This window comes from Montipora capricornis, chromosome 8, assembly GCF_036669925.1.
Source record: "Montipora capricornis isolate CH-2021 chromosome 8, ASM3666992v2, whole genome shotgun sequence".
In the NCBI taxonomy this organism is placed as follows: Eukaryota; Metazoa; Cnidaria; class Anthozoa; order Scleractinia; family Acroporidae; genus Montipora; species Montipora capricornis.
Window position 1 is genome coordinate 24,092,406 of NC_090890.1, and position 24,431 is coordinate 24,116,836.

A 24,431-nucleotide genomic window follows, 5' to 3' on the forward strand; every position below is an offset into this window, starting at 1 on the left:
GTTGTTTACGCTCAGTTCCAAAGGTAGTTCAGATTTTCCAACATACAACAATGACGTAGCATTTAGTGAAAACTATTGAATGTTGCCTGTGGAATTAACCTACCACAACTCTCAAATCAGTCACATGCACGAGATTAAATGACTGGTGAGGTACAGGCAATCTTAAAACAGGGGCAATATAGGAGTCCTTGGTGGGAGACATCCTTCCGCTATTTCAAGAGGCCACAAGCAGCCTACATTTTGTCCACACAACGAAAAAATGCCATCCTTTTCCACTTCAAAGACAACCAACTGATCACGTTTGCGGGTCACATACTTATAAACGTCCTTTCCTTTACACTCGAATGCTTTTATGTCCCGTGGAAAAGCACACTAACAAAACTAATGGAATAAATGTTCAAGCTAACTGTGTGACGTGAGACACGTCGGTTTTGTCATGGAGTGATTAGATGCATATTCGCTTTGTCAGTGCTGATCTCTGGTCCTAGCCTGACCACTGTCATAAATTTGAAATTCTTTTTCACAAATCTCTTCCTTAAATACTGATAAATAGCGAACAAGGATCAGACTATTGGAAGTGGCCCTTAGTCATGCCAAATTCCTTTGTGTCATTTGAACGCCCATAAAGATTTAATCAAATTCCCATAGAGCACATTCGAAACAGTAACGGCTTGATTAATAGGGCAACAGACACAATGCTTCTAACAGGTTGACCCCATGTCTAGAATTACCCAGTGTCTCAAGAAGACATGAATATGCATTTCCTATGTCTGGAAGCTGCCTCAGCCACCCACCTTCAAAATACCCATTCACAGTTCTGAGTGCACGGAAAAAATATATAACAGAAGCAAACTAAAGTAAAACAACCATTTTATTTTCGAATAAGAAATCGGGGGTCAGTAAAAAAGAACTTACTTTTTTTATTAACAATATTCCTTCACTTTTAAGGGGCCATTTTGACTTCAAATGAAAATGAGAAAAACCTTCTGGAAGGGAACTAGGTACACTTTTAAATACTCTGTGTGAAGCAAACTGCCAAGAGGACCGACAGGGTTAGCCCCCATTTAATGAGTATTAAAACCTAAAAAGTTGTATTTTCAATTATTTTTAAGGGATTTCTTGTATTTCCCCAAGTCCAAAGAATCTCCCTGTGAATCCAAAAATATACAATTCGAAAAAAACTTTATGGTTACTTCTCTCATCTGGTGAGACTTGTTGGTAAGAAATTCGACAAACTTCGAGACGTCCTGCATAAATAAACAACTTCTGAAGAGTTGCGAATGTTAAACCGTCGTACATTGCTCGCCTGCAAGTTGAGTAAAAACCTTTCTGAAGTTCAAAACTGTGAATCATCTTCGAAATGATATATCATCTAAAATCGTCCTCCCCTCCATCCCCTACCCCTACCGCGGTTTCTTCCACGGAATCCTCCGCGACCTCGGTTTCCGTTCGGCATACTCTGGCCTTTAACAACACCATTGGATGCCCCCGTGCGCCGTCCAGGGGGTGTATAAACAGTAATTGTGTTTCCTTTTGACTTTTTGGGTGATTTGTTCTCGGGGGGCAGGTCAAACGTGATTGGGGTGATTCCAGCTCGTTTTCGCCTGAAAAACAAGAGAAACCAAATCAAAGAAATCAAATCATTTTCAGATTGATTAAAACAACTACACGAAAGCAATAGAACAGAATTAGTAGTTGAAGTTTCTTGACTAGACAATGAAAACTAGGGCTATTTATTGGGGGTTAGAGGGAAGGTACTGTTAACAGTATGACCACGACAATGACAACAACGATGCTAAGCTTGGGCCAGGTGCTTAAAAGGAATGTGGCCCTGCAAGAGAAGAACAGGACTTGCCAGTCTTGTCACATGAACACAGTGCTACTGGGCGAGGATGTGGCAACTTTTTCTGGACTGTCTTGTATTAATCAGATGTTAAATACGCTCACACTCAAAATGTTTTTCACCCCCTTTCTCTTTTTGGCTCCAGTTGTCACTTTTTGAGGTTTGTTTTTTAGGTGGTTTTGTATCGCTTTTTGGGAGCAGCAGAAATTCTCCAAAGAATATCTGATGTGGGATTCAAACGGGAGGCATACATGCCACATGGCAAGACAATTCTAAGCTGCATATCAATAGTGAAACTTGTATGAAAGATACCAGGCACTGGTATTGGGTATCTTATCTTGCCACTTTATACCACATTTTCCTGAAGCATTTTAGATGGAAACTATCCAGCTTCTGAATAGGGCACCAGTGACATGTCCATGTCTATATGGAGATTTGCCTATTTTTCCATAGACAAGAAATTAGACCAGTTGGATCAATCAAGAGTGCACTGGACGTCTGTGCGGGAGGTCGCAGGTTCGACCCCTGGCCAGACCAACACTCAGGGTCTTTAAATAACTGAGGAGAAAGTGCTACCTTTCTAACTACATTTGCAAGTGGTTAGATTTTCTAGTCTTCTCAAATAAGGACGATAAGCAGGAGGTACCGCCTCACAGCCCTTGTTCGTTAACTCTGTGGGATGTTAAAAGATCCTACAAGAATTATGTAAAGAGTAGGTTTGTGGTCTGTCGTTTCCAGCATGTGGTCGGCTTGGCAGGATTAGCTTGAAGGGCTTCTGTGTGAATGAGACCACAATTGCGTATAACAGCCAGAAGTCACGCTACTTAGCTACGTGCTGGAGCCTCACTCAAACCTCAAACCAAACCCAGCACTGGCATTAGCTAGGTGAGTTGTACCCTCATTGTCACTGTTGACCTTTGTCTTCAGGGCACTTCCTAATTAAGTGAATTTCTCCATATACTTGAGCGGCTGGTTCTCGGTGTTAAATGGCTTTAGAGCGCTTTCAGTAATGCTGACAGGTTTGGCTGAAAGAGGACCTTAGTCTTCTAAAGGATCACTGTTGGTCCAAACAGGTACAGTCCTTTTCTTCCTTGCACTAGCAAGGCTTTAAATATTGCGTTTTTTGGCCCACACTTTCACACAACAATACCAAATGAAATCACAGAGCCTCGACTGCAGTTACTTAACACCATATTAAAAGACTTCTGCAGGTATTTTGTCAGCACTTTAGGTGCTTTGTTTCTTGCCATTTTGATAATTGCCTTGATAATTTCTGTACAGGAGGGTGGTATGAAAAGGTCCTTGATTTCAGGTTTTTGTTCAATGTTATCAATAGCATCCTGGGGGACTGCTGAGCGACCGTTTAGTAAGGAGTTGAAAGTACTCCGCCCATTGACAAAGAATATCAATATGATACACCATTGTATACAGTCCAGAACATCCCACCAAGGTAAGAAATCACATGCCATGTGAAAGTTTTGCACATTTACCTACCTTATTATAGGAAATTAACGCTTCATAAAACTAACGCGAATTTAAGAAATTCGCCCTTAGTTATGTTGCGTTCATTCTATCTCACAAAGAGTAGTAACCGAAGGTGTCTGACACAAAGAACGAACCTATTCTGCCGGGAGTGACGTCACAATAATTGTTTCAAATCCTCCTCCTCGTAGTGGAGGAACAAAAAAGCACAGAAAATAATTCCATAAACAGGAATAGTAACCAAGGCCTGAGAGCTCGAAACAAGCACAGGGAGGGAGAGGTGGGCATGTCAGACACCTTCGGTTACTACTCTTTATGAGATAGAATTCACTTGACACTCCAACTTACAGGTAAGTCTCGTTTAACTTTCCAATTCTATTTCATAAAGAGTAACCTCCGGTACTAACATGAAGCCTTTAAAGCATGTGAGGATACTATAAGGAGCCTAAAACACCAAGGTTACAATGACGATGTCCTAATATTGAATCCATTTTATTCTACAACTTATGCCCATACTACCAAATACTTCTCAACAACCAATAAACAAAGTTATAGCTCGAAACGCTCCTAACAGGGTTAGCATTGCTGATATGATTACCAGGAAACAAACACACTCATCTTGAGACTTGTCCAGATAACTATCGCTTATATTAGGTCGCAGCAAAGTATTGTAGCTAAAGCTAATAACATGGCTAGTATTAACGCGATTTCCTCTAAGGCCAGTGTTAGTCTCTCAAATACCAGCCCTTGCTGCGCATCCCAAATACCATAATATCTATTTGAGGGCGGTTTACTCCCAAAGGCACCCTTCAAAAAACGATGAACAACTGGATGTTGGCCAAATAAGGTATTCTTAGCGCTAATCATACAAGACAAAGCTGATCCAGCAGTGATCAGTGTGAATGGGAACTCGGTATAGGGAACTTATCTGTTTACAAACATTGCTCTTGTTATTCGAATGTGTCGACCGCAGGAACAAAAGACCCTTTGTTTCGACCGCCAATGAGGCTCTGGTTGGCACATTAATGACAATAAGTGATGTCAACGATATCTTCCCTGAAAAAACAAGGGCTAGAGAGTGGAGGGGAGAGTGGAGGGACCTCCCTCTGACTAAGAATACAGCCCATTCCAAAGGACAAACGCTGTACTGTCTCTGAGTAGAAAGACACATCGGTAACATACTCAGAAAAGCGTCACTTCCGATAGAGTACCCAGATAATGGGCCATACAATCAGCGTCAGGTGATGTTGCACTCTGTGCGTGCTATTGGCAGACGGGTGGACCAGCAGCTGGCTGCCTGGTGTCCAGACCAAAGGCTGCTGACCCATTATTGGTAGTACTCGAGTATATCAAGCCTGAGTGGCCCATGCTGGCATGACGAGGATGCCCTTGGCCTTGTCGGCCTCTATCTTATCCAAACATATGGGAATATAATTACTGTGCGCGATTCCTGCTCCCAAGACGGCAAGAAACATTAGTTGCACAGGTAATGCGCCAGCCACTGGCATCAGTTTAAAAAATATAAACCACTATTGGATGACCAATGTAACGAAACGCCTGGTGGACATTGTCAACCGACATTTGTAACTCAGTGCCCTAGCTGAGCAAAATAAAGACAAGAGGGCATCATAACCCCCTGTAATACGGGCCAAGGCTATTAAATTTATCCCGTCTTAAATAACGGTAATGTAATTTCCCAAATTGAACCCCTGGTAGTGAAGACAATACCTTTCCGATAACCTGAACAACAAAGTGAATAATAAACTCCTCACTGAGAGCTTCTAAACACAAGAGTTTCAGCTTCCCTTTCTTTTTATCGGATAGTTACACCCTCATCAAGTCAGCATCTAAAGTGAGTGATTACCTTTGTGGGGGTCAAAACAGTTTTAATGATAATTGGATTGACTCTCACATAGCGTGAAAGCAACCAAGAACATCCTTTCCCTGCAATTAAAACCAACTACCAGAGAAACAGACTCACAGAAAGTCCCGTATGCCTAAGGACCGCCAGGGCATGTTTCATAACCTTGGTGAAAATCCCCGGGGAACACAGAAGTCAAACTCGTGAGTAAGGACTTAAATTCATAGACCTGCTCATTAAAAGAAACTGAAGGAATTTCCTGTGCTCTAAGGCAACGGGACAAGCATAATACGCAAGTTTTTGGTAAAATAGGGGTCAAGCATTCCCCTAGTTCATACAGTGACCTCGGATCACACCAAGTTCCTCTAGCTTGAAAAAAAGCTCTTAGACATAGCAAACTGCTGATGAACATTAAAAATGCGTAGCTGGAGAAAAAATATGCTCGGAAGGATCCAACGTTCTACAGAGTCCAAGATTTCTGGATCTGAGGTGACCTTCAGTCACTCAGAAAAGCAATTTTCAGTCTGTCCCACTATTAAGGGTGCCTGGTTGCTTAACAAACTGTAGACTTCCTCATCTGGACATACATATCAAAATTATTGGTTGCCTCGGGAAAGGACCTTGGCCTGTCTGGCTGGACCACAATCCAGAAAGGCTGGACAGATGGGGAGGTAACATAACCCCATTGGGTACCACGACCTCAGAAGCACCTACCCCTACCTTTCCGGAAAACTGCCTCAAGCAGAATAAGGGTTAAACCTTGGTCTGCGTTGGGAATGGATACTTGCAAACGTCCTTATTAATAATGAACTTTATTTAAGTCAGCACCAGGGAACCAACTGGGGACACTGTGCATAGTAATAAACTCGTACTAACTGAAAACAAACGTAGTTGTAGTTCTTGTGAATTCTGCTATTATTCTAATTCTCTTAGCACTTTCTCTGCCAAATAGAAACACATCAGCATGACTAGAAGAACTGATGAACCCCAAGCAAATTCATTGTAAAATGAAGTTTCATGGCATCCTTACACCTCCGATTCAACTAATAGGTAGCAGTCACCAGACCATCTAAGCATGAAGTTAAAACTTCCTTAGGGGCTGGAGGTTAAAGCAACGAATCTGCAACTTCCGATTGGCTATAAATGGAGGCTAACAATGTGACTTGTGTGGATTAAAAACTTAACACAATAAGCTTAACCACGGATTTTATTCCAGAAACTATGTTCATACATTGGTATGAATACCTTGACATTCTTTGAAGTCATAACGCTTGATAAGGGTACGCTTGATAAGGGTACGCTTGATAAGAGTACCTCACTCTCTTGAACTGCTTCAATATCTTCAAAATCACAACTACTGTTATCACCAGTAACTTCGCAAGCCTGACAGGCATAACTAGTATCAAATTGATAGGCAGCGTCAGTCGTAAAAACTGCCACTGAGATATTCAACACCGGCCAAAAATTTGTTTGATTCTGGTTGAAAATCATAAAGGATAGCAGACCACTCTCTGGCTGGTCGTGAGGTTGTAAAGTCCCCACATTGGAGTCACTTGCCTACTGCAGGCTCTGCTAACAATAGATGCAGACTGTGTCTAGAAAGCATCATTCAGGTCATAAATGGCAGCTTAACCCGGAGCTATTTGGCAGGCTTCGCCAGACATTTTCTCATTAAGCACCGATTTGGTTACCACAGCTCTCAATGCTCAGCTACCAAGGTTTGCCTCATGATGCCTTAGTAGGTCACAGGTAAATGAATATTATTATACACTCCCTCCTGTTGAGGATTGAAGACCGCTCTCTGATTGGTTTTAAGGCTGTAAAGCGCCTCGACTAGATAATACCATGAATGGTGAATGCCTTAACAACGTTACTCTAGGTGAACTTGCGATAAATGTGACTATGACACAGATCACTTCTCTTTTGAAATTTATTGCACAATGGAATTCGTACGGTTCAAGATGGCGAACAGGCGCCTCGTGGTACTAACGCCAATGTCAACACGAGGTCATTCTAGGCGAATTTTCCATAAATGTGACTATTACATAGTTCACTTCACCTTTGAACTTTATCGTACAACAGAATTCGTACGGTTAAAGCTGGCGAACAGGCGCCATGTGGTACTAATGCGAATGCCTACACGAGGTTTTTCTGGGTGAATTTTCCATAAACGTGACTATTACATAGTTCACTTCACCTTTTCACACGTATTTTACAAACTCTAATAAGAGAATTTCCAAAGACACACGAGTTCACCAATTCGGTATCAAAGAACGCCGTAACAAGGTCATTCTAGACTAAATAGACACAAGTAACTCGTGCGAAACTCTGGGAAGGCTTCTGTTAACTTGACTATGGACAGATTGAAACCCTCAACATTTACAAACCTAATAACTATGAACAAACTTACTTCTCATCAACAACTGTACTTCTATCCTCTTTTGTGGACATTGGTGTAGATGGCTGATTCTTTGCCTAAAATGTTTCAAAGAAACTTCCAGTTAATTAACTTGGACAGTTGTCTAATCAACTGTTCCGACAAAAAGTCCTCCGAAAGATTGTGTACATTGTCAACAAGCCACAACTTCGAGATACAAGACCTGAGTGTTGATATGTTTCTTTTTCATCAGATTTATCCCTCACATTTTGAAGCTGGTATTTTCCCTTCGGGTCATTTCATTTACAAATGGGTTTAACACTGAATTAGAATTGGCTGAAAGTGTAAAGTCAATCCACGTACAGGCGACAGGACTCACCATGGCAAAGGCTTTGAAAACCGAATTCAAGGTAGGCAAATCAACGAGCAAGCAAATTACGAATCAGACACTTACCGGTGTTTTCCATGACAATGTGACTGAACTCTTAAAGGCAGGTGGATTGTGAAACAGGTCCTGAAGAAGAGATTATGTTATAGACAGGTAAAGGCACGTGAAATAACGGGAATAAGTGGGGCTGGTTAGGAAGCACTGCAGCCTTGTGGCAAGGGCACCAGATACATGGTTAAGTTTTGAGTAGTTTCAGGTTTAATATCCTTTGGCTTCCCTTGCAAAAAAAGACTACAGACTGCTTCATGTTACTTGCTATTCCAAGATACATGTATGTTACGCTACTTTGTGAACGTTCATTTTGTGGTGTTGAATGCTTAATCAAGCACTACCCTTGAAAGTATAATGTATTGTTTATTCTACCTCAAACGGTGTGTAAAAAAATCTACTTTCAGGACGAGTTACCGGAAGATCAATGGTAGGCAATAAAGACTTTATGTTATATAATGTAGGAATCAATTTCTTGGATTCATCAGCAAGCTTGTTCACAACCTAGGAATGCAAAACTATTTAAAACTACCAGTTTTGATGAGTCACATACCTTTATTATAGCATTGATATTGGTGGTTGTCCTAAGAGCTACAATTTTTATTTTGTTCTCTTCTTCCTGAAGGGCAGGTCCTGTTTTTCCTTGTAATGACAGTCTAAGCTGCTTTATGTAAACTTGGCAGCCTTGAGCAAAGTACTGAAGCCTGAAAAAAATATACTGCAGTTCTCAGGGTCTCTTAGCCATAGTCAATGTTAAAAACTCATGACAAGTCAAGCATCTTAAAGTGGCATTATGATAAAAAAATGAAATCTTTTTTTCCTTTGGATTCCAAAACTATGTTAAAAAGTGACCCAAGTTTTAGGAGTTAATTTCAGAAAGACACTTGTTTCTTGTAAGAAATTTTTCCTATTTAATGGTCCGCCATTACTAACTTTAACATCTTGAGAGAGCTGGATCAAGGAGAAAATGACGACAAACACTCAATGCAATGCGTTTATACGCGACTGAATTAATATGCAGCACGGGAGTTTCGGGCTTTCAGATTCTTAAACTCGTGTTTTGTATACATAATAAACTGCGTTTACACTCTGAAATATATATACGCTATTGATTGAATGACGTCACTTTTCCCTAGATTCAACCCTCTGAGGTCTAGTCGATCAGTTTTGAACGTGAGTAATGGCGGACCGTGAAATCCAAAACTTACACTCAAAGTAAAAAGCCTTCGGATAAAAATCAAAGCTCAAAATTTTGCCAGGCACATGTTAAGCAAACACACTTTCAAAATCTGAAGAAAAAAAAGGAAGTGATTTTGTTTATGATAGTTCCACTTTAAGGCATGATCAAAAGCCTAATTTGCATACAATTGAAAAACCGCCATAAAATATCTGCGTTTTGCCGCAACTCTAGTAAACTTGGCAGGCCAACATATCTCGACAACCTTAACATTTTAGTCATGTTACAGTTATGTACTCTGATATTGAACATCACTGGCCCATTTGAGAATCCAGGTTTTTAGATATTGTGACATCATGAAACATGTGACCAAGTCAACAACGCGTTAAGTATGGTAAGGATACTGAATGGCTTTTGTAAGAAAGCATTGATTCTTTTCTGGTGCTTCAGCTGCGATACATTTGGTAGCAACAGTTTTCAACTTTGTGGGGGGTCTTGCTAATCGTCTGAGTCAGGCCATAACATGCTTGAGAAGAAGTATACAACTCCAATATCTCTTTATTCTGGTCTCGTTTTTGAAGACCACCTATGTGTTCATGTAGAGCAGTTTGAGCATGAAGCATTTTACCTCTTAGCCAATCAACAACCATGTCTCAGACTAAATTACCTAAACATAAATTTTACAAGAGGAACCAGGTCGGCAAAAGTGATCACCCAAAGTGGGGATACTAGTTGTTTGCTTCAGTTGCTGAGCTCCTGCTGACGTTCGGCATCTACTGTCAACCCTAAACATTTCTACTCCGAATTCTAGTCCTTACGCAACACATAATACAAAGATTAGTTTCTATGACGAGGCTTAACATTTTCTGTGGGTCAAGTGACTATGCTAAAGCTCAAAACTGCTTTGTTAATAATATGAGCATGTTTGATGTCAAACATGCTTTCTTCTAGGGCAAAATAAGTACTTTGTGCAGGGCTCGAAATTGCAACCAATACAGTCGCATTTGCGACTAAAATATCCGGAGAAGTTGCAAATTTGCGACTTGTTGTCACCTTCGCTCTTTCGAAACAAAAGGGTTAGCAGTTGCCACTTTGCTGCTACTTTCGCTACAATAAATAAATGACAAAATTATTTTGTTTCTTGCTGTGAATTTTCTCTGAAGATCGCGTGATTGTAGAGTAATTTAGCTGCGATGTTACGTGCACAGCTCCATTCCTTCGATAATTCGCCATTTTCAGTGGTTTCTTTATACACAAGTATTGCGGGCTCATATTTTTTTGCTAAACCGCTGACAGCTCAATGCAGCGCGGCGATTTTGCGACTAAAATTTGCGAAATTGCGACTGGATTTTTTCGTTAATTTCGAGCCCTGAATTGTGTTAGACACTATAGAAAGGCAAGGTGGCTGTGTGGCACTAGCTGTTAGTAGAAGTACAAGATGGTTGGTGCCATGCTGTAATAAAATATGATGAAGCAGAGTGTCGTTTTAGATGCAAAGAATGTAACAAATTGTGTAAAAAGCACTATTTTAGTGTCTACTATTTTAACATGAAACCTTGCAATCTCAAATCAAGATCATCCCCAATTTCTCTTAACGCAATAACTAAGATCAAAAATAGGGACGCATTGCGTACGTGTGGTAGCGCAGTAACTTCGCACAGCACTTTATTCCATAACTGTCAACTGCGGCAGTAACTTTTTACCTTAGTCGGAAATCCTTTAGACGCTCTGCTGCACTTGCATCGGTTAAAAATTCTGGATTCTGAAAAACATACCAAATTTCTTATTTTGTTTTAATTGAAAAACATAGCACATACACTTTAATATAACAAGAAGCTTTTGATGCCAGGTTGTTTCGAAGCGAGGAAGTAACTCTGTAAACAACCTAAACCACAAGCTCTTTAAATGCCATAACATTTCTCTGCTAAGGCACATCAGTATCCCAACCTGCTTATTCCTGTCACATTCACTTCATACAATGAGCTATTATTATACATCACATACATGTAAATGCACACATTTGCCTTTCACACTACAGTTACCTTTTTAGCGAGCTGATGAAAAGTAAAAATGAGACATTCAACATAAGAAAATTGAAGCTTTGGTTGGGCATTTTCCTCTGTAATTGTTTCCTCTTCTTCCCCTGGGGGCAAAGGCATGTATTCCTGAACAGGAAAAGACAAATTAAATCAACAATGATATTTACAGCACATTCAATGATAAATTCATATGTTTAGCTTTTATTGACTGCTGGACTGTCAATTGGCTCACTTGCTAGAGCATCATCAGAGGCTCTGTGAGAGCACCATAGAAAGCCAAACTAATTTTTTACCACAATTGCTTGTAATCTCGCAATCTGATTGGCTAATTTGCGGTTGCCGATAGGAGTCTAGACAATGCTGTACACGTCATGCTCGCGTCAATTTGTCATGCAAGGTAATAGCCAATCAGGAACGTGCATTTTGGGAAATAAACCAATCATATTGTGAGAAAGTTATAGACGATGCTTGCTCTTTCTTGGTGTCATGATTTTGGTCACGCTCTGAGATAACTTTCTTTGGCATTGAATATTGTGGTAAAAAACAAATCGAAAGTGGTTCAGTGTTGTCTGTACTCTTATTGACAATAACATTTGTCATCACAGTGGTCAAAATTTGTTGTAGCATTACTCGGCTGAGCCTCATGAGTCTACGACATTTTGACCACTGTGATACGAATATTGTTGTCGATAAGAGTACAGACAAAGCTGAACCACTTTCGATTTGTTAACCTGCTTGAGAAGAGCACAGTCATTAAAACCACATTAAAGGGTGATTCCATCACCGCTGACAATTACGAACAAGTTACACCGTATCCATCAAGCATGCAAATTTGCCTGAACTTGTCAACTTCAAGCTTCAAGTAACTGTTTGGTGCAGCAACCCTGCATTAGTGGCTGACAAATGCAGGACATGACCTAACTGAGAATTACAGTCACAAATTTCCCATGCTCCAGGGCTTGAAATTACAACCAATACAGTCACATTTACAACATAATTTTTTCCTTTTGCAACTAAAATTTCTTGAGGAGTCGCAAATCTGCAACCAGTTTTTACCATCGATATTACGAAATGAGAGGTCTAGCATTTGCCCCTTTCCGCTACTATTGCTAAAATGAAAAACATTATGATTGGTCCTTGTGTTGAATTTTTGTTTCTCGTCTTGAATCTGGAGATATGGGGCAAAATTGCAATTTAGCTGCAGGGTCAATGTATGTGCAACATGTCATTACACTGAACAGTCGCCATTTGCAGCAGTTTCTTTTCACATACAATGTATGTTACGCAGATACATATTAATTTTGGTTTTGTTAAACCACTGGAAACAAAATACAGCATGATGAATCATGATGACATAATAATACACTCCTGACTAAAATTTGCAAACTTGCAACCGGATTTTTTTTAAAATTTTCGAGCCCTGTGCTCCCTTTGCAGAATTCCCCCTTTGATAGGACTGACTCTAACTGCCTATAATTATTTCTTCATGTATTTATTACCCTCCTGATAAAGAAAGCAAGCAAAGATTATAACCAAAGCCACAGGGTTTGAAAATGTACCTTGTAAGTTGTTAGGCTTTTTGTCTCTAATGTCTAAAGATATATTAGACTACAAGGCGTGTTGAAGTATATTCCAATAGAATTTTATTGGCAAAGTGCTACCGGTACATGAAAGTTAAAAGTTATGAAAATAACCATTTCCACTCTAACATCTCACCAGCAACAAATTATAGATGGGCTCAATGGAGGCCTTCACATTCTCATCTGTTAAACCATGTGGTGACATTTCTGCACACAATTTTAACATCTCTAGCTTCATATCATCACCATCTGTAGTAGCTAACTCGTTCAGCTTTGGAAGAATGCTTGTAACCATATACGAAAAGAATGCTTGAGCTGATGCTCCTTTCTGTTATAAAACCAGACAACATAGGCAATGATTAGACAGGAGAATCAAATTGACATTTTAATAATAATTAACAAAGGCGTTGCTAAGTGGAGGTTAAGTGCCTGAGCCATCCTGGAACTTCCACTATTGGTAGCCAGCTCCAAGATGAAGACTGCACCGATGGCTGGCAAAACCTGACAAACCAGCCATGAGCACCCACGCCCCCACAAAGACAGGCACCTATCACACTGATGAACAGTGGAAAGAAGTAGAGGGGGGAAGGTAGGGGAAAAAACCGCTAAATGTTCCAAACAAAATGCTCCTTCTTCCCGCCACACTGATGAATAAGCTCTACACAACCCAACGTACAAGGAATCCAACCAATGTGCCAATATATCAAAAACACTAACAACAATTGACTGCAGTTGCTACTACTGTTAACTCAGTTAAAACTGCATGTTACTTCATAATTTTCAACTTTTTCATAGAATGGCTTGTCTCACAAGACACCCTTTCAAGAATTATTTCCATAACTACTCGTCACCAAGGCAACAGTTTGATGGGCAGTTTTTCATTCATTGTGCCACTTGGGAGATGTTACGCAAATTTGTTAGTATGCTGTCAGCAGTGAACATGATGTTAGCAGTCATAATTAAAAGTAAATAAAACTGTAATTAAACTGTACATCTACTGAAAGGTTATGAAATGCACTTTCCAAGTAATATATTTTCTTCTCACTTTAACCAGTCGAGTAAAGAGTGAAGCCCAAGAACCTCGAGCGACCGATGTCGCTCTGATTGAATTTAACGGGTATCAAATTTTAATGTAAAGGGAAGCCCTCTGGATGATGTCATTCACAAGGCATCTATCATCAAAACCACGTGAGGCTTTTTTGATATTCCGATTGGTTGCTTAGAAAATTTTGTGTCAAAATTAATATGCATATAAAAAATTACGGATAAGGGTTACGTCAAAGGCCATTGCAGGAGTCCAATATATAAAAAAAATCCTTCACATGGTATTTTAGATTGGTATCTTGGGAGTCCTCGGGCCAAATTTCAAGACAATCCATTGAATTTTCATACTCTATCAATTTGCTTAAAGAAGATACACTTGCGTAGAAACGAACTATGTCTTTTTTGCTTCCAAAGTTTCACAAACTTTTCGTGCCTTTTGATCCACCACATGTCATCATGCAAAACCGCTCATAACAACAGCCAATGGGAACCGAGAAATGTTAAAAATACGTTTTGTTCAACATTTTGGAGTACTGGTTACCCGGTAGCAGTCAACTTTTAAAAAAAGCTGACTTCAATAAGCTTTAAACTTGAGCTTGCAATATGGTCATGTGATACTGGTCAGTGGATATCTTGTTTTCACAGGTGTCAATAAAGGTATTGGTAAAGGAAAATGAGGTGTCCGTGGAGAAATGAATTGTTGTGCCGCTATTTTTTGTATAATTATATAAGGTCAAACTATATATCATATTAAAGCTTACTAATGGATTGAATTATTTGAATAAAGTGTTAGTTTTTGGGCGCGTTTGATTGACCCTACAGACCATTTTCAAATTCTCACGGCTGGACTGGATCTAGCAGGAAATGGACAAATCTTTTCAAATGCAAATTTATTTGCCTGCATTAGCCTCCATTTCATGCCAGACCCAGTCCAACCGTTAGAATACGAAACTGGCCTATTCCGGAATACGTGGAGTGATGATGAAAACGGTATGTTTGGTGCATTTTTAAGCAGTTAGGATAATAAAAATATGTTTAAAATAGCATTTTAGCAGATGTTTGACAATTTTAATGTGAATCTCTCTCTATTCCGGAATACCGTCAATCGAATGCACCCTTAGTATTGAGGCCTCAAACTCAAAATGACTGAGTCTGCTGCAGAAGCTCCTGCCCCTTCACTTTATTGTGAAAATAACCACACTTTGTTGCACCTTAGTCACAGATGAATGCGCTCCAATACCCTGTGAGGACTTTTTGATATGTTAAGAATTAAAGGAAATATCACGCACCAAAGTCGAAACTCTCATCTTGTACTTAATTTGGACAGAAAAAGTTCCATAAAATCAGTCTCCGAAAACAAACGAAAAATTTCTCACTTGGTATTTGGGGTAGTACAATCAACTATTAGAACTGAAAATTTGGAGGCGATATCTTAAAACTTGTCGGGACAGGAGATCCAAGAAGTTGTAATTTTGGTGTCAAAATAAACCCCTAGAAAATCAAGCTTAAAGATTTCACGTTCAGTTCACAGTCTGCTGAATAACTCCACCCCCCACTTGAAAGCCAATTATGCTGAGCTACTCAGCGTTCGGGCACATGCTAATGTAGCAGATTGAGCCTGAAGGCTGTCAATTGACACCCAATCCTGTCATGTGTGATTGACACAATACATAAATCGTTTTTCACATGCAGATTATGGTGGGAAACAAAGAAAAGCGATTTTAGTGGTTTTAAAATTACCGGTAATTTTTAAAAATTTTTTTCAGGAAAATTTGCTTCACAGCCCACCAATTCAAGATTTGCAAAAACAAAAAATTTGAGCGAGACGCCCAATTTACCTTTACCGAGACCTTAACCATAACATGGATGTCCAATATTAAAAATGTTCCCGCAAAAAAAAAAAAATGTGCATTGCACCACAGAGTTTCACATTGGCATACATGGACGTACAGTCGTACGGTGACCAAAACCAAATTTTCTTGCACAGATAAGTTACAATATTTTCTTACCAATGGTACTCTGTGCGTCTGATGGAACAGCAAGATGAAAACAGAAAGCACAAAAATGCTACTTAATTTGCCAAAATCTGCTGATGAAAATAGTCCCTTTGCAGGTTTAAAATGTCCTTGTCAAAAGGTGTACAATAATAATAATAATAATAATAATAATAATAATAATAACTTCATTTAGCCAAGCACAAGTAACTCCACAAATTGGGGAGACTACAACTTAACTGAAATCAGAACAAAACAAATTGAATCAAATTTACCAATGGTTACCACTGATTAGACACTGAACATTCACTAAAAAAAACTAACCACAAAATATGGAAGGACTTGTCTTGCACATGAAAGGAATCTGTCAACCATATCAGCATCAGTAGGCTGTGGAGGTCAAGGTAAGAAAATGGCAACCAATTTGTAAATATAATGCAATGACTTTTTCCTGTACATTGTACATTAAATATGTACCTTCTAAAAAATTCCTGGCCAGTGGTATTGAAGGTTTCTCTCTTTTATGTGTATCCCAGCAACTTAAAAAAGAGTGCATGTGTTACTAATCAAACAAAAATACTAAACATGTTATCATACCTGGAAGGCTTGCGCAAGTTCAGCTTGTTCTGTCACAATGTCTGCAAGTTCTTGATGAGCACTGGCCATCACTTTCAGTGAGGACAAGATGTTCATAAATGTGCGGAACTCCTCACCAGTAACATCTGTCATAGCCTATGACAGAATAACCAAAATCCTCCTATGTGATCTCCTTTTCTCATTTTTTGCATGTTCAATCAGACAATAAGAGGAACAGGGAACAGGGCTGGTGATTTTGCATGTACTAAGGCCAAAGGAATTTTCTAATCAAGGTTTCATGGAATTTTGGGTAGTGAAAAGATCTCTTTTGAGACAGTTAATGCAACAGTTTTTCAGTGAGTAATTAACCCATTGACTCCTGAGGGTTCCCCATTGAAAAGTAAAATTGTCTGGCATTAAACAGAGTAAAATACTAAGAACGGCAGGTTTAGGGGTGAATGGGTTAATTAAAAAAATGTCTTGAACTATGTGCTTTTTGCATCCTACTTGTCCAGTGGTTCTGGTCTCCAAGTCTTGATCAAGCGAACAGTTGAATTAAACTGAGACTACAATGTGCATGTACATGCAAAATACAACTGTAGCACCTACACGTACAATGAAATTACACAACCCAGCTACACCCTATCATTCAACAGATGATGTCTGAAGGTTCATTTTAAAGGTTTGTTGCCCCTGAAAAGCATGTCAACAGAGGTTACAATTATTATAATGGCAAGGCTATGATTTCAGATCATATCAACACACTTTAAACACCATGAACAGGCCACGCCTCAGGTGAACCAAGAGCCTTTCATTTTATTAGCCGAGAGATTATCATCACCAACCATAGCCTTAACAAAAAAATAGGCACGCACTGCATACATGTGGTGGCGCAGTAACACAGCGCTGTACAATTGTCACCTGACCTGCGTTTTGTCTTCCAGGAGATTCAAGTTTTCTTTGCCCTTATAGTACAGGACATTTTTTCCGTACCATATATCATTATAGTGCTATGGTAGATGTCTTAGGTAAATAGCCCCCTGAGAAGACATGTGGTTACTAGTAAAATACTAAATCCCAGAAAGATTGAAGAAAATAAAAGACAATTGAGAAACATTGGCTTCCAGGCTGACATGTTGATCGTTTTCAAGTTCCCTAACAAGTTCTTTTCCACCACAAGTTTGAGTGTGCACTCTGAGCGTCTGACAGCTTTCCAAGACAAACATTCACTGAAGTTAAGCCCTGTTGAGTGGGGTTGGTATTTGGATGGGTGACCTCAAAATATAGGACTTGCTGTCAGAAACATAGGACCAAAAATTCTACTTTAATGCTCAAAAATGCGAACTAAGCAAGGTACAGATTTTGTTAGCCTGCTTTGTGCAAAATGAAGATACATGCAAAAGTAAATAAAAGTGTCGATCAAGAATAAAATATTTTGTCATCAGCAACAAAATTTGCGACAGGAAATCAACTTAACAACAACAACATCAGCTAAAAACATTTTGGGAGATTTTTTGCTACTTTGAACTTTTCTATTGTATTTTTGGCTCCACAAGTAAATTTCAAAATTGAAAGTGACATCAAATTCAGCGGGCGCCGTGATCAAGTTACCACACATGTTCTGTGTCAAAATGATGGCAAGACACTGGGTTTTTGTTTTTGTTAGTTTGGTTTTTTTCTTTCAAGTGCTTTAAAGATTGACAAGAAATGTGGGAATTCAACACAAAGATCACAATAGCCCAACTCTTGAGGTTGACCATTGTTTCTGCAAAGTCAAAAATTCACTCTCCTAGACAAGGTTATTTATCACCAGGTAATTCCATCGTTTTGGAAATAGGAGCTGCTTTATTATTCATCAGCGTCATAAATTCATGCCGATTTTGGAGCTCATTTTGTTGAAACTCAAGCTCGCTTCAAGCAGACCCGATTATGTTCATGAGTTATGCACGTGCTATGGGCCTATTTGCCACCACAGACTTACAATCACTCACTCACTCACTCACTCATACAAACTCTGTGGCATAGTGTGTAGTGCACTTATAAAGTGCAAAACTATTCATGTACCATAAAACAGTTTTGTCTTGAACGAGACATCACAGAGGAGAAATGTTTCGCATGAAACAGGTAAGATGAACATGATGCAAATGCTCATCCTACTACATGTACACTAATAAAAAAGCTGCTTACTAAAGACCTCCTCAGCTATTGGTGTGTATGTCAAGAACTGTCAAGCATGTTGTTAAGATGAACATAATTCAACATTGCTGCTTACATCAACTGCCTTTGTATGCTTTAGAATACATATATTATGCCAAGTATTAGGTGTTTTGGTATGAAGTATTGCTGAGTATTCTTACAAACTGTAAAAATATTCTGGAATACTTGTACTTGTTCTGTGCAGGTTCTGTACAATAATTAATACACGTGGATACCTTCTTTATCTCCTCAACAAGGTACTCCTCTGTTTCCTGAGAGGGGTGCAACACTGTTTTCCCATATTCTTCGACAACACTGCTCAAGAACTTGATTGCACTTTCTCTAGACACTTCTTCTCCATTGAGAATTTGAGAAAACAGACCACCGATTGTTCCTGGAAGTTTGGAAAATAGGTGGTGGAGAGGGAGCAAGGTTGGATTAGTGGAGAAATCACTATACATGTACTTGCACTTATGTGTCCAGGGTTTTCTTCCCAGTCTCTGCATTCATCTAACACATGGGTCAAGTTTTACTGTTGATTTCTTACTTTCCTTTGGGAAGTTTGGAAGTTTTTTTTCTTCCAGGAACTCTGATTTACAAAATAATTTGTTTTTCTGTGTATTTCAATTTGCAAAATATATTTCATAAAAGATTCCGAGGGTAGGAGAAAACCTATGTCAAGGCTTTGCAAAACATGGTTACTGTAGAGCTACTATCAAAGAATCACTTGAGAGGTTGCATTTGAACAAGAATGATAATGATGACTGCAAGAAGTGGAAAGGGAAGAAGAAAGCAGCCACAAAAAGGCATACTCAAGCATCATTAGAAACAAGGACTTGATTCTTGCTTTTGGTCAATTTTAAGGTACCTTTTGGTTCCATCTTAAACAAAGATGTGAGTGCATTCCTGACAATGCTCAACTCAGTGGGATCCTCTGGAAAAAAAGAAAAAAAGTATATACATTAAACGAGATATCTTGAAAGCACTACTCAAGGCAAGGGAAATTGAGTGTAAAGCCTTTAACAGCAAGGGTTAAAAAAGGTGACCACTTTTAATCAAACTAATTTACATTCATTCACAAGCTAACACTATCAAATCACATGACAATAATAGCCATCTTTAGCTTCTGGCTGGATTGGACATGAAAGCATTCAACCACTCAGGCAGTTTTGACATTAAATTTTCTATCATTGTTGCCCTCAAGGCTTAAAGGTTCACACTCACTCAAGATTGATTGCAAATTTTGTGTTACACCAAACTGTATGCAGTATCAAGTTATACCAAAGAGTATCATGTTTTTGACAATACGAAACAACGCACTGTCTTTTACCAAGGGGGGATATTTATACTTCTGTCAAAGTTATTATCAACATTGTCTTTGACATTGCCATTCCAACAATGATGCTCAATGAAATGATTACCCGACTGTAAGAGTTGAGTCAATACATCGGCAATTCTAGGCAGATGTTCAGGAGTGTCCTTGCATAGATCTGGAAGTCCTTTTATCGCTTGACGTCGGATCTAAAGATACAAATAGCACAAGCTCATCAGATGATCCTAATGAACTTTATTATATAAACACCAATGAAATACCAGGTGAAATTTTGCCCATAAACATGATACAGTATCTTCAAGTGTGAAAAGATCACCATTGCTATGGTTACATGTACATAATAACTCATGCCATTGTTCTAAGCTAGGGCTAGGAAAAAATATTAAACAGGGTTTCTGATAGGATGCGGACAAATTAAAGATTATGCGGAAATTTTTGGCCATATTATGCGTAAACATGCATTGATTATGTGGAAATTTAAACAATTTATAAACTAATATTTAGGCCCGTCCAATGTATTTACATGCTTATGGTACAGGGATGGCACTAGGATTTTTCAATCTGGGTCCTGGGACCCGCATGTTCGGCCAAATTGGGGTCCCAAGCATTTTATGGGGGTCCCAAAATCTTGGTGACCCTCTGTGAGAAAAAGAGTATGTTTTAAATTATGAGAAAAAGAGAGTAACCAACTTGGAATTAATATTGACGCATATGCATAGGACCAGCCGACAAAGGCTTTTTCTAGAGCCGTTACATTCATTCCTGGACAAGAACTCTGTTAATGAAAGAGCACCCTTTCCAAGGGATTACGCATCACTGGTTTCGTCCCTTAGGAGCAACGAACAGTGACGTCTTTTGCTATATATTTGCATTCAGTGACTTGAAGAGTACATTCCTCTGAAGAAGACCGCAGAAGTCAGTCGAAAATTTAGTTTTAACCTTTTTAGATGTTTTAAACCCCATTTCTTAGAACTTAATTCAATTATGATCACAGATCGCTCCAACAGTTTTACAAACAACAGAATATACTGACAAATCAAAGCAAGTTGTGTGAGTTATTCAAGTCAGTGCCTTGCGTCCTGGGACGCATTAAAATTTTGATGATGCATTTTTTGGATTTTATTTGCGTAAAAATGCAGGATTTCTGCGTTAACGCGATCCCTGGGTAAATCAGGACTCGAAATTGTGACCAATACAGTTGCATTTACGAGTGAATTTTTCCCTTTGCGGTTAAAATATCTGGATGAGTCGCCAATTTACGACCAGCTTTCACTGTTAAACTAAAAGGGTTAGTAATCAGCATTTTGCTGAAACTTTTGCTAAAGTAAATAAAGCAATTTTAAAAATACATTTTGTTTCTCGTCATGAATTTTGTTTCAAGTTGGAGATATGGAGCAAAATTGTGATGTGGTTGGACCACGATTCATTCCCTCGATCATTCACCATTTTCAGCGGTTTTTTACACATACGTATTGCGGGCTCCTATTTTGTTTTGTACACCTTCATCGCAATGATTGTCCCTACTTTTACAAATGATGCAGTTTAATGCTACTATGACTTGCGGCTAAATATTTATACCTTGTTGCATCTTTTTTAAAACTTTTGAGCCTAGGTTATGTTATGAAAACGGTTTAACTAGAGTCCAGGCTAATTGCTGAAAAATGTGTGGAAACTGCTTACGAACTTTCATCTTGCAAACGAAATGGCGTGTTTTCTTCAATGTTCAGGAAAATAAGCGTTTTAAAGTACTCAATCTCTTTGGCTTTCGTGTTTGTGAGGATGGTAGGCAGCTGCTTTATCACTAATATCAGGCATTTCTTCAGTTTTATGCGGAAAATATCGTAATTATGCAGAGGATGCGGATTTTAGGGAATTATGCGGATCCGCATTGCCTCTCAGATGCCATGATTGAAGTGGCATTTGGTATTTCATTGGTGGTTATAAAACAAACACAACATTACATGACTGCTTGGAGATAGACTGCTCGCAGTACCTTCTTAGTTTCTCGAACTGCTTTGGTCACGCAAGCGAGCCGAGGGGAGAATGGTGATTGGGTAAAGATATAGGGGCTGCACGATCTTCTGTAACCGATGCGTTCAGAATCTCCCATCGCACCAGCAAGGGGAAATTCAGATTGGTCCGTTGACAATGGACCGCACAGATTTCTGTGATGAGTTAATTACTTGTTGTCGGATTATGACGCCAATCTGTCTTCGATTTTCCCTGGGAAAAAAGAAGCATGATATTGCTTTTGCGGTTTCGATCAAATGGCTGACACATTGAACCCAAACAAGAACAGAAACTTGCTGTCGAAACTCTCCTATCGGGCAAGTATGTTATGGCTGTGCTACCAACTGGTTTCTGCAAGACAATTTTTTATGAGAGCTTTGTAATCTTAAAGGAATCAATAATAGTTCCTTGTCGCATCATCACTGAAGACCAGATACGGTCAAACAATTATCTATGGGTAGTTGCCTTCAAGAAGAAGGGAAATTTGTTGAAGGACATGGCTTCAAACAAGTATTGAGTTATCTTTTCTGCAGAACTAGCTCTGTATTCTGACTTCACTGATTTAATGACAGATGAGGAGTTGTCTGTTCTAAACAAGAATTTGTCCCGAACTTCACACCGTCAAAACTTGCCAAAACACTCCAACATTAAATTACATTAAATACAGTAGATTTTCTGTGGTTTCCTTTCCGAATAGTTGATTGAATTTGACATGCACATAGATATTCCCACGCCGTTCAGTGTTTATATACATTAGCAATAAAAGAGGCGACACCACCTGTCATCACTTTCACTAATTAGATTAGCTGATTCTGAACGCGTCAGTTACAGAAGATTGTGCAGTCTCTATATCTTTGCTCAACCCCGATTCTTCCCCTGGCTCACTTGTGTGACCAAAGCAGGCAGTTTGACTAACTCAGAATGAACTGTGAGCAATCTATCTTGGAGATACAAAATTTCTCTTCATGTGTTGAAAAATATTTCACTTATTTGATTTGCTTGCTCATGAATTATTTTTCAACACTTGAAGAGAAATTACTATCTCTGCATGGCCATGTAATATCCTCTCTTTATTTAAAGGGAACCTCCACTAAAACCAAAAAATAAATCTAAATCACAGAACATCAATGTTTACAATCAAAATTGTTTGAACTTTTTTCACTGAAAGTGTCCGTATCCAAAACAAATAAATAAATTTCTGAATTGCTTGTTTAAGTTTTCGAATTTCCCAGGCATTGCCATCTTGAATAATTGTGACACATTATGGTTGCCCTCTTGTTACAAAACAAAAGCTCTTTGTGTCAAAACAACAGAGCCACCCTAATACGTCACAATTATCATTGAAGATGATGGTGTGCAGGAATTTGAAAGAGAAAATAAACAATTCTAAATTCATTTTTTTCTCAATAAAAACACATTTTTTTGGAGAAGTGTCAAACAAATTTGATTGCAAACATTACTTTGTTCGCGTTAAAATTATTTTTTTGCAGGAACAGTAAAGTCAACTGCATAAGCTTGGGCATTACTTGGGGACACAACCTGAGAGCAGAGCCTCCTTTTGTCTTTTCTTTACTGAAGAGAAAAGGAGGCTCTACCTGAATCACGTCAGCTCTTTGAAGCCACCGCAGCCCGAACTTCTGGACTAGTCAATCTTGCTTCCTCTTGTCTTTTCAGTGCGAGCAGCCATTTAGTGATAAAACCGATGGTTATAATTGAGCCCGCTGTACCGTAAAATTAACCAAGATGGCGGCGAGATCTGGCATATTAGGCTTGGGTTCAAGACTGTATCCTGGCAGCATGAAGCAAATACTCAATAAAGATGTTACTCGATTCATGCAGAGTCTTTCTCTAGAACGCCAAAATCGAGCAGGCAAAGGAAAGGCTCTGCTAGAAGGGTGTTGAGGACAGTACACAGATCAAATCAACTTATATCAAATGATGTAGAGGAGAGGGGAAAACCGGATGCGGAGGAGAGGGCAACATGTCCTTGATTTTAAAGCTTACCATGTTATCCTCATCTTCACATAAATCTAACATAGCATCAATAGCATTTTCCTGTAGTTTTGGAAAGAACTTGAAAAATCTTGTAATAAACTGGGAGGCAAGTCTCTTTTCTGGTTGTGAACCCTTCACCGCGGCCAAAATGAATGAAAAAGCATCCTCGTGCTGTGAAAAAAGATAATTTGGAACCAAACCTGGAGTTAAAATTAAATTAAGCTTAAATTAAGAAATTCAATTTAAGTCCACGTGAAGCGACGCCAAATTGCAATTTAGACTTAACCTTCTCACCTCTCCCGCTTTTTCCTTTGCATCTGCCAAGATTCCAAACTGCTTGTACAGTTCTTCAACACCTGACATTGTGCCAAAAAGAGCCAGAAAGAAAAATGCCTTGTATAAACGAAGATATGGACAAGAGGAAACTTCGTTTTTTTTCCTTTGAGCTTGGAAACCACGCTCCGTCTCACTTTCACGCATTTATGTAT

The 24,431-nt window shown here is 39.0% G+C and overlaps 1 protein-coding gene across 1 annotated transcript; it reads right to left on the reverse strand.

Annotated features, from left to right (window-relative positions):
- Positions 1 to 853: 853 nt before the first annotated feature.
- LOC138059171 (apoptosis inhibitor 5-like) lies at positions 854 to 24,397 on the reverse strand. The gene is made up of 14 exons (XM_068904704.1): positions 24,238 to 24,397; positions 23,953 to 24,114; positions 20,027 to 20,126; positions 19,474 to 19,539; positions 18,842 to 18,999; positions 16,431 to 16,565; positions 16,158 to 16,223; positions 12,932 to 13,123; positions 11,219 to 11,341; positions 10,880 to 10,938; positions 8,553 to 8,703; positions 8,018 to 8,077; positions 7,597 to 7,661; positions 854 to 1,604 (listed from the first exon to the last, which is right to left on the reverse strand). The coding sequence occupies exons 1-14, from the start codon at positions 24,304 to 24,306 to the stop codon at positions 1,373 to 1,375; spliced, it is 1,638 nt and encodes a 545-aa protein (XP_068760805.1). The 5' UTR covers positions 24,307 to 24,397; the 3' UTR covers positions 854 to 1,372.
- Between the last annotated feature and the right edge of the window lie 34 nt (positions 24,398 to 24,431).

Bases quoted from the DNA above. Each gene is read 5' to 3' on its own strand.
- LOC138059171 (XM_068904704.1), bottom strand. From the start codon at position 24,306: ATGTCAGGTGTTGAAGAACTGTACAAGCAGTTTGGAATCTTGGCAGAT. The intron at 10,939-11,218 runs GTAACTGTAGTG...TATGTTTTTCAG, and splicing joins TTCATCAGCTCGCTAAAAAG to AATCCAGAATTTTTAACCGA. The intron at 8,078-8,552 runs GTATGTGACTCA...TCTCTTCTTCAG, and splicing joins ATATCAATGCTATAATAAAG to GACCTGTTTCACAATCCACC.